This window comes from Argentina silus, assembly GCF_951799395.1.
Source record: "Argentina silus genome assembly, chromosome: 13".
Classification (NCBI taxonomy): Eukaryota; Metazoa; Chordata; class Actinopteri; order Argentiniformes; family Argentinidae; genus Argentina; species Argentina silus.
In genome coordinates this window covers 20,369,660-20,380,282 of record NC_139667.1, presented here as the reverse complement: position 1 = coordinate 20,380,282, position 10,623 = coordinate 20,369,660, and the positions used below count along the sequence as shown (strand labels likewise).

Below are 10,623 nucleotides of genomic sequence, written 5' to 3'. Positions count from 1 at the left end.
AGGGCGGAGCGAACGCTAAAAAGATTTATTGTCGGTCATATTGTAAACAAAGAAATATGATAGGTTTATTGGGGTTAAAGTTAGAGTTAGATTTAACAGTTAGACTGTTAAAGTTAGATTACACCTGCTTGTCATACGTCACAATGTTTTAGCCGGGTTCTCGCAGTCCGATTTGAACGGGGCGAGCGGCTCATGGATGTCCAGTAGGCCGCCAGCTGAATTAAACGAACGCTCTTTGGTTTAAATGAATGAACGAAATCTGCGTCGTGGGTTGTGTTTCATTTCAGAAAGTCGGTCTGCTAATCTGCCATCGCTCCGATATGATTGTACGCAGATGTGCTGGAGCTGTAGTTTACAAACCCAATCCTATCAGATCTGTGGAGAGGATTTAACAACAACTTTATGGAATGAAACACTGCACCAGTCAGAGTCTGGGCTTGTTTGAGCTACAGAGCCAAACCAACTAGAAACTAGGCGAGGGCATTCACCACAATAAAAAGGTGGATAAACTGATTTTACTTGGATTCACTGCACAAACATCACTGATGCCGTCGTTTAAGATGAAAATTAAGTGACATGCACATTGTGTGGTTTAAGTAAAGTTTAGTCAACCAAGACAGATAAGAGATACACACAGATAAACAGGTAAAGTTGAACATTCCTATGAACAGTCAAGCATTATTTATAAACTATAGCCACAGCCCAACCCCACAACCATAGCACATAGGTTCTCTGCTAGCCAATCTCTCTGATCATTACAATGACAATATAAATAGGCTTGAACAAAGCCACTTACACAGCGACGATGACATTTCATAATTTAAGTGCACATACGAACAGATGTATCATGTACCAAACATGCTGCCAAGTTGAACATTGTTTACGTCTTCGTTTTGGTTTGAAGCACGCTATTGGCTGCCTTTTCCTTGGCGTAAAGTACTGGAGTTCTGATTGGACCATGACAAAGTACTAAGACGAAAATGGCTGAGCAGACATATAATTAAAAGATACGTTATTAGGAATATATGAACAAACTGGCGATGGCAACACATTTAGTTCTAAAATTATTTTCTATAAATAATTGAGAATGAAATACAAAAAAGCAGCTCCTCCCTCGCCATGGATCGATGAACTTCACAATTTTGGAGTCCGGCCCATGCCCTACAATGTATACAAAACAGAAGACAATAAGAGTGAACGTTTTCATCTGTCTTTCATTACAGACATAAATATTATAAAGGTTTCCAGCATGGCTCGAAGCATGGATAACACCACCTTATAATCTGAAATGACCATATTGGCATAGACACGATGGTAGGAACTCCCATTGAAATGCTAGATGCACAATACAACATGTTGATTCCACCTATGCTGTCCCTTCAGAATGGAGAATTGCTGTTTTTTTTTGTTGTTGGACAAGATGTCTCTTGAAGGCACTGGCACTGTCTAGAAACAACCCCTAGGTCCTATTCCCTTGACACTTTATGTAGATCTGACAAACGGATAGGTCCAAAAAAGAAATGCTACAAGAGAAGCATACAGTACTACCATCTTGCTTATACTGTATCTGGCCAATCCTTTCAGATCTACACAAGTGTCCAGGACTAGGCCTAGGACAAGGTCTGGGGCTAGGAACTGTTTCTGGACAGGTCTACTGTCATTCTAAGGTTCAAAGGGGATCCCTGTTGTCATGACTCAGTTCTTGGCTCTGGTGTAACCACGCTCATCGCACACTTTGTAGTTTTCCAGTCGTCTGTTGGTTTTAAAGACCCTGCAAAAGACACACAAGAGGGAAAAAGTCAGAGTTCACTGTCCACCCAAATCTAGCCTCTACTTCCCCACCTACGTGTGTATAAAAACAACCACTAGGTATAATAATGAGCAAAATATTGGTCATTGCATTTTGTCCTCGAATAGGCTAGGTGGAATTTCCCCCAAAATTGCTTACACCTATCCAATCTGAGTGTAGGGACCAAATCCATGGATCTTTGCAGTCTTGTTGCTGGTGCTGGTATGGGTCTTGGTGGGATTGCAAGCGGCCCACACCCTCTTCCTCTTATTTCCTTTGGCTGTAGTTTGCATCTGTAAATACTTAAAGCATTCATAGCAAATACAAGTGTTTTTGTTGTTTGCCAGTCGAGCATCTAGGGGGCGTCACGGTTAGTATGTTCTTCCTATTGTAACCACCTTTTGTTTTAATAAACTCTGATGAGCAATTGCTGCACCGGCTCGTCTCCTCCTCCATCACTTTCTCAAACACTCTTGACTGACACACACACACACACACAGCTATTAAACTAAACGCGTGCACAGACTCCTCCCCCTAAACAAATACAAATATGGACAATATCACAATATGCTGTTTACACAGCACTTGACAACGCACAATGTAAAAACTGTCACAAGATCAGCAAAGCCTTTTCAAATAACATGCCATCACTGACACCTTACCTCTATCAGTGTCTGGTCTCACTAAGCGAACAAACACAATCCACACTACGCGATCTGTATACTCAACTACAGGAAAATACTTGACAAATATAGAGTAGCCTGTAAGTGTGTAAAGTCGACTTAGTCTAGATTTCTCTGAGGTTTGCCTCAAAGGGAGTATTTAAACGTCTGTTTGCATCGTTTTTGGCTTCGGTTTGAAGTGTTTGACTCGCCAAACTCCTTCTGTGAACGTTTGTGAAACCATACAATTGAATGATTTTGGAAACTCCGCCCACCGTCTTCTGGTTTATGGGTTATTCCCATGTTAAACTTGACCATCAATCACCAACATTAGTTGTCATCCGTCTTTTATTACATTACAAAAATATCACCAAGGTTTCCAGCATGGCTTAGCATAGATAACACTGTGCATTAGCAGCGTATGCATACTGGTTCAATCAAATAATGTTCTGAGACAATTATGCATCCATTAAATCTATGCATTCAAAACAATGAGATTTGATAAAGGCAATGTCAAACTGTGTACAGTGTGTATACTGACGTTATGAAGGGACTCAGATGCACACACCATAACAAAACAGCAGTAACATGAAATAAATAATGTATATTTCTACATCTCTCTAATCTGTTGGTGATGCAGATGCAATCTGTCTGCGCACACACTTCCCAGTCAAGCCAACAAGAAAAAAAAACAAGCCTTTTTTTTTTGGTCTGCTTGCTCATGCAAACAATCCTATTGACATAAATAACAATAACACACTCAAAGCATGTGAGTCTGTTATTTCAATCCATTTAGCATCGACAACAGTGATGCTGACGGACTGAAGTTACTTTGTATGGCATAGGTGGAGTGATTTACCTCAAAACCCTGTAACAGATATAATGTCAACCTCACCTCCATTCTCTCGAACTAAAGATGTCCTAAAGCTTCTCAAAATTCTGCGATGGGAATTTTTATAATGCGTTATTCCGCATGTAGTGTTTGCTGCTGTTATACATTTCTGATGTACCCCTAGTCAAGGCACAGGCTGTATCTGGGCAGAACGACAGACACAATCAAAGTCAAAATGAGAAAGGCAAAATTACATATTCTGTCATGACTGGTGCTTGTCCACGGCACACACGCACCCACACCCATTGATCATAACTGAGCCTGGGATATATTCCCAGGCTGAGGATAACTCCTATGTAAAGACATTCTAGGGTGAAAAGGCTGACAGCCAGCATTAAGACTAAAGTGTAGTTGCTAATGGGATACACGCAACAGACAAACCCTCTCTTCCTCTCTCTTTTTTTTTTAAACTGTTGGGGTGTTTACTGGGTATAGTCTCTCTCTACCCACAGCCAGAGAGAGGGAGAGAGCATTCTGTGGTCCCCTGATTTGGTCCTGTAGGTTGTTGTTTATTGCTGTTGTGCTTCTTCTTGCTTAAAATGTAGTTGTCGACCCGGTTGTAGTTGTTGAGAAGTAGTCCTTCTGTTGTTGTTGGTCATCTAGTTGTCGTTTCTGTAGTCGGTTGTAGTATAGTAGTGGTGTTGTGTAGTTCTACAGCAGCCTCTGGTTGAGGATCTCCCAGATCATCAGCTTCCTGAAGAGAGGCATGTGACACTGAGGAGGCAGAGACATTAACATGAGTGTGTGAAGAATAACGCTGACCAAGTCAAAGATATGTGCGTACCTGTCTAAAGGTGAGAGGCCGTCTTTGAGCGATGTAGTCAGCGTATTTACAGGCAAAAACTCCACAGTCACTGCCATTCTTCTGCTGGGGGATCTCCTATAAACACACACACGTACACACACGTATACACACGTACACACACACACACACGTTGAGTGATCACACAACTGCCCAAACATACTCACACCTCTCAGGCGTTCACAAAACATTTTAAAAACACAAGCATGTTTTCTATAACACTCCCCCATGAAGTTCCAAGTTTCATTCATTTGACTTACGCTTGCCCGCATACTGCCTATGGTCCACTTAGAGATGTCCAACTCCCTGGCCTTCCTGGCCTTGTGTTCCTCTCTCAGGTACAACCTACACAGACACACGCAGACAATGTTAAAAAAAAAAAAAAAAAAAAAAATCCTGGATCCTGGTCAAGTGATATGGTCAGGAAAAACTCTGGGCCCTCCAGATGAATGAGAGCATTGAAGAGCGCACACTGAAGAGAGGACTCACAGTAACAGATTGCAGACATCGTCGTGTCTCTGGCCCATAGAGTCATAAGACCTCACTGTTCTGGATTTAAAGTCAATCACCTAGAGAGAGAGAGAGAGAGAAAGAGAGAAACACAGTTCATATTAATTGCCTACATTTCTCTAAAGTTGATTCTGAGAAGAAAGTAAACTTTCTACAAACAGTTCTTGCTTCAATTCAGAACAACTTAATTTGCTTCTAGTAACAGTGAGGCTATGTCTTATTTGTTCGATATTTTTTACTTAAACTGGTGATCTGTTTATATACCAGATATGTACATTTCTCTAGTTTCTGATATTGCCAAGCTATCATAGCTGTATAGATACTCACACCTTTCCAATAAAACCCATTATGGCACTGGATCTACTAGAGGGCTTGTTCAAATACTAATACTAATACTAATAATGCATCCTTCCTTCCATGAAGAAATCAGTGATCTGCCATGACTTTATTGGTGAACGCAATGAAATAAAAAGCTTGCTTTGACCAATCCAATCATGTTTAGTCAGTGATTACCTTGTCAACGAAGGTAGGGTGCTTTTTTAAAGTTTTCCGAATAGGGCCCTAGGCTAGATGTAGACTAAACCAGATGAAACCAATGCGACTCACAGCCAGAGACCAATGGACTCCCAGGTGTAATGGAACCAGGATGAGGTCATACAGGAAGAGGTCAACAGCCTTGGTCCAGCGTCTCACGGCCGTGTGCCCCCCTTCTTGCCCCCCTCCCCTGCCGTGCAGCTTGGGGAAGAAGAAGGTGCTGAATGAGTAGACCCGGAGCCCCCCTTCTTGGCCCGCGCTATGCGCCATCAATAGGGACAGGTAGAAGTTAATCACCTGAGTGAGGAGAGCCAATGAGGCGAGGCGAGGAGAGAAGAAGAGATCAGACACCCAGAGTTAGGAATTTAACAGTTTACGTTCAAGACAGCAACTATACATTACCCCCACCCCCCCGAAACACCATTACACTTTCTCTCTCTCTTTCTCTCGCACGCACACACCTCATCGTTGAGCCAGCTGCCCTCCTGTAGTGTAGCCAAGTCTCTCTGTGTAATGCGTAGTTTAAAGGCGGAACTAAGGACCAGGTTAGGGTCCCTCTGACCCAAAGCACGGCTCACCTCTGCCACCATCTCCTACACACACACACACAAATAAACATACATATTAATAAACATACATTCACAATTAACAAGACAATTAACAACATAGTTCTCTTTGTGCTCACTTTGCTTAGTCGGGGGAAGTCCTCATCACTGTGGCGCGTGTGTGTGATGTGTGTGTTGGTCTGGGTCGGGATGGTTGACTCTCTGTCTACCAAATTGAGCCGGGCAGCAACCTCCGCAGAGAGGTCCACCTCCTCTGTTTGCTTCTGCAAGAAGAGAGGCGTCTTAGGGGCTTCATAACATCATTATGATCTGTACCTATTCCATGAGTTTGACATTATTTTATGGATACATTTGGAGTGAATTGGCATCCCAGCTACTTACATTAGCAAAAATAATGATGTCACACATTTGTGAAAAAGTTATACACAACTTAAGAACAGATAACATCGCTGCAATATTCTATTTCACAAAAATATGAGTAGGTTAAGGCTTGTAGTGCAGACAACGCTGGTGGGCTATTGAGAACGTATGTAAAACTGCTAGCCAAAGCTATGCTAACACTAGGCTACTGTGGCAAATGGAATGACAGGCACTTTACAGATGGCATCATTACTGATCAATGGTCAACATCTATGGTATATGAGAGATACCATAAACATACTTTTTTTTGTTTGTGAACTATCCCTTTAATCTCCATGTGTGTGTGTCTTACTGTTGCATCACTGGCAGGTTGTGGGTCCACAGCTCCACTAAGTGGCTTACTGAGAACCACCTCCCCTCTCCTGGGAAAAAATAGACCACAGTGTCAGCTTACAATCACATCAACACCCACCCACCCACACACACACACACACACAAATAGAGGATATCCACAGTAACTGACCTGTCTTTGACCTGCTTGGTTGAGGACGCATCTCTCCACATGAACACACTGGGGTTAGCTGCTTAGGAGAGGAGAGGAGGGGGTTAGCTTGGTACAACAGCACACCACTAATACACGAGTACACAGACAAGAAAGAGACAGAGGAATAGCAACAGACAGCTGTCATAGTGGCTTTTACCTCTTTTGGGTAATGTCTCTCTGGTCACAGTCTCACAGGTCCTTCCCAAGATGGCTGCTTTGTGTCCGTCTTGTGGAAGGGACCCGCTGGGAGAGAGAAGAGAAAAATGACAAGTGAATAGGCATAATAAATTAATAGGCGTGAAATGAACAGTTGGCGAAGCGGCTGGGGGTAGGGGTTAGCAGAGGATGCAGAAAAAAGGTAAATGTAAATGGCATATTGTAGAAGGGTACAGACAGTAAGGTGGTGCAGATGTTGTACATCAAAGATTGTGGTGACCAAACTTTTTCCACAGTGTTATATTCCATATTGTGGAACTCGAGTTATACTACTTCCGCGTTTCCTCTTCATGTCTCCCAATCGCTCGAGTCTGTACATAGGTTCTCTGCTCAAACAAAATGGAACAAAACATAGCAGAAAATGTTTGGATCCCAACCAATTTTATATATACAAATAACATCTAAAGACCTGCATCACTATACTGGGGCTTTGCAGTTTCATACCCTTTTGGACCCTTTGTTCACGGTTTGCCCCTATTTTTCCCCCACTGGAGACTGATGAGAGTATCACCGTTTCTCAAAACCAAGCAAAATCACAAAATAAGTGTCTGTACCCTTCTACAACATGCCATTTACATCCCAAAGAGACATTTGGTTAAAAGAAAATCCAAACTTATCCTTTAACAAACTTATCCTGTGGCGGTAAACCGATCCATTAGGCTGGGCTAGGGTTTGGAAAATCCCACGTCTGTACTCACCCCTGTGGTTTAGTTCGGGTGAAGGGAAGCGGTTGGTTCTTGCTGTATTTCTCAGCCACCATCTCAACCAACCGTCTGTAATGCTCCCGATCGCTCTCCTTTCGCGCCTGGAGACAATGGAAACAATCGATATAAACAACTGATTACTGAAACACCTGGGTGATCTGGGTCATGAAACAGGATGTAGGAGTGAGCCAGCTCACTTTATCTTAGTCGAGGTGATATGGCTTTATGGCTTTTTAAAGAAGCAAACAATACTAGTGGACGACTGGCAACATAACCATCTAACTAACCTCCTCCACAGCAAGGCAGGGCCTGTAGCTGCGGTTAGGGACAGGGCCGGGTAGATCTGGGTTGGGGGGTCCCGTTCCCATGCCCATGCCAAGAGTGGGCCAGGGAGGCAGCAGCTGGAGGGAGCGTCTCTGAGTTTTCTCCTTCCCTCCACACAGCACCGACCCACTGAAAACAGAGAGGAGAAGAGAGTTACATGGGGAACATTAGAGGAACGGTCCAAAAAAACATTCCCTGGCCCCCGGCCCCTTGATTTGGCAAACTTGAAGGGACTGAGTGGGTGTGAGCAACGTACGTGTGGTTCCTCGGCAAAGGAGTAGAGGAGCTCTGCAGATGGTTTGGGCCACCCGTCTCTCTCTCATTCATTCCACCAGCTGTCTGTTTCTCTGCAGAGAGAGAAAGAAAGAGAGAGAGAGAGAGAGATTAGAGAAAGTGGGAGAAAAATAGGTAGACAGGCCCATCACATACTGTAACACAATATAGGAGAGAAACCGATTACATCCAGTCGAAGGCAGCCATTTTTCATGTTACACCCCCCCCCCACACACACACACACATATCTCAATACAACCCCTCCTTACTTACCCATCCTCCAATCAGAGCTGCTCATCCATGAGGTCTGGAGCTCATCTATTCCCATCAGGCTAACAGGGCTTGTCTAAAGAGAGGAGAGACCAATCATATCACAATACCAATGATAGGCATGATAGGGCGAGAGTTAGTGAGGAAGCGAAGCATTCACTAACTAAGCATCTTAACAGTTTGAAGCTGATGCCTCTCCTTGTCTATTGTCCATCTGTACTGATCTGAGAACATGGGACGGCTGAGAGCAATATCTTGCCTCCTGATGCTCTCACATCAGTGCAACCGAAGTAAAGGAGGCAAAGGAAGAAACTTACAACTTAGACCCATTCATTAAAGACACTGTTACTGGAATAAGAGTGAAGCGATGCATTGTGATTGTCACAGTGGATAGTCCACAAAGTGCACAGTATGTAGTTCACACACCTGGGTCCCTGTACACGGTCTGCGCTTCTCACTGATTATGGGGGACAGTGGCTTCCTCAGTCCAAGCAGTCCAGCTACCCCTGCCACTGTTTTCTTCACAAAGCTGAGAACTACATCTAGCACACAGAGAGAAGGGTTTCATCAATACCAACATCTACTCCAGGAACACAGCCAGGAAAAGATCACATAAGACAACATAGGCATAAGACAACAGGCTAATGCATATTAAGTCAACAGATATGATGGAACATGATGGGTCTCATGAGGATGCCAAGTGTCTTGTCTCGATAATAACCAATCGTGAGAGGTGAATTAGCATAAATTACCTTTTCTCCGTCTCTTGGTCTCCAGTGGCTCGCTTTGGCTAACATTATCTGAAGCATGTACGCTAAAAGACAAATTAGAAGTTATCACCAAAACAACCACATAAAAAACGTGCTTGCTGGCATTCGACAAACTGGATATTGAAATACAGAAGTTGTGCATAAAGGATGTCTAACGGATAACTATAGCGTTTCATAAAATAACAACTGTTGCGAGTAGTGACGATACGGCAGGTGTTAGCTGGCTAGCTACAGAAACTGAAAGCGTCTTGTTAGCACGTAACATTTTGATGGGAAATTAGCAGCCAGTTTTGCTAGATAACTTAGCCAGCAAGCTATCCAGTCACCGACCTCTGGTAGTTCCTTTTGACCGGTCTGGCGCTGCTCTCCTCCTGCCGGCGTTGCGACTCAGCAGTCGCCGCCACTGGCGTGGGTATCTCCGGGGTAACGTTTCCAGGCCGATCAGTGGGTTTCGGCTGAGTAACACTAATAGGCTCGAAGAGCGATGATATTCCGTCAACTATCCATCCGTACATCCCAGACAGATACCAGAGAATGGAAACACGGTTCTCTACACGGGCCAGGTCTATTTGTGTTTTCAAATACAAGCTGCGCGGTGGCGAAATATAAATGTACGCCACACACCACCATTCACTTTCTTTACTCTTCTTCTTCATCAGTCCTTCTTTTTCTTTCGTCGCGGTGTGCAAACCAGATGTCTTTACCGCCACCGCCGGCCTGGAGAGTGGAAGATATTACACCTGCAGTAGTCTCTTTTCACAGGCGATGTCACTGGGGGACAACTCAGTTTGAGCAGAGAGCTGAGGTAGTTGCAGAAGTCAATACTAGACTTTACGGGAACACTTTACTTAGACTCTAGAGCACACCGTTATAATGCATTCATAGCGCATTATAAAACTTGCTAAAAGCATATAGGTCTAAGCACTGTAATGTTTTATATAATCACAAAGGATGGAATCCTAACTCGTGAGCCGCGCACACATTTCCCATTGACATCAATAATAATAATATTTACACTCGAGTTAGGATTTCGCTGATAATGATCCTGAGCTGTTACAAAACTATATATAAGCCTATCGTGACTTATAATGCATTATATATGTGCACCTCATATATGGGCGTTTTTTCTTCTTCTTTTTTTTTTTGGGGGGGGGGGGGGGGGGCAACAGGGGCATGTGCCGCTGTAACACTGACCTTGGATTCCCTCTGGCAACCCTCCTAACGAAGAGTCTGCAATAATAATAAAATGATCGATTTCTTGCGACAATAAGGCGGAACAAATGTGGCTCAACATTCTAGTCGGATCCCTTAGAGCGGTACACCACCACTGGCTGGCTGAAGCGCGATTCACCAACCAAAGCTAAACCTTTCGAGACTACCACGAAGAATTGAAGGTGAGCAAAACTA

At 43.6% G+C, this 10,623-nt stretch overlaps 1 protein-coding gene across 4 annotated transcripts; it reads right to left on the bottom strand.

The window, feature by feature from the left end:
• Positions 1–3,740: 3,740 nt before the first annotated feature.
• On the bottom strand, positions 3,741–9,854 carry senp2 (SUMO specific peptidase 2). Of its 4 annotated transcripts, none has more exons than XM_083683599.1 (17): positions 9,547–9,854; positions 9,199–9,260; positions 8,873–8,988; positions 8,450–8,522; positions 8,160–8,250; positions 7,867–8,032; positions 7,574–7,680; positions 6,817–6,902; positions 6,639–6,699; positions 6,468–6,537; positions 5,875–6,018; positions 5,651–5,782; positions 5,262–5,486; positions 4,635–4,714; positions 4,406–4,490; positions 4,128–4,223; positions 3,741–4,057 (listed from the first exon to the last, which is right to left on the bottom strand). In XM_083683599.1, the coding sequence occupies exons 1-17, from the start codon at positions 9,729–9,731 to the stop codon at positions 3,995–3,997; spliced, it is 1,842 nt and encodes a 613-aa protein (XP_083539725.1). In that variant the 5' UTR covers positions 9,732–9,854; the 3' UTR covers positions 3,741–3,994. The 4 variants fall into 4 exon arrangements, with proteins under 4 accessions (XP_083539725.1, XP_083539723.1, XP_083539726.1 ...); XM_083683597.1 differs by having other exon boundaries at positions 4,178–4,223; XM_083683600.1 differs by having other exon boundaries at positions 6,639–6,696.
• Between the last annotated feature and the right edge of the window lie 769 nt (positions 9,855–10,623).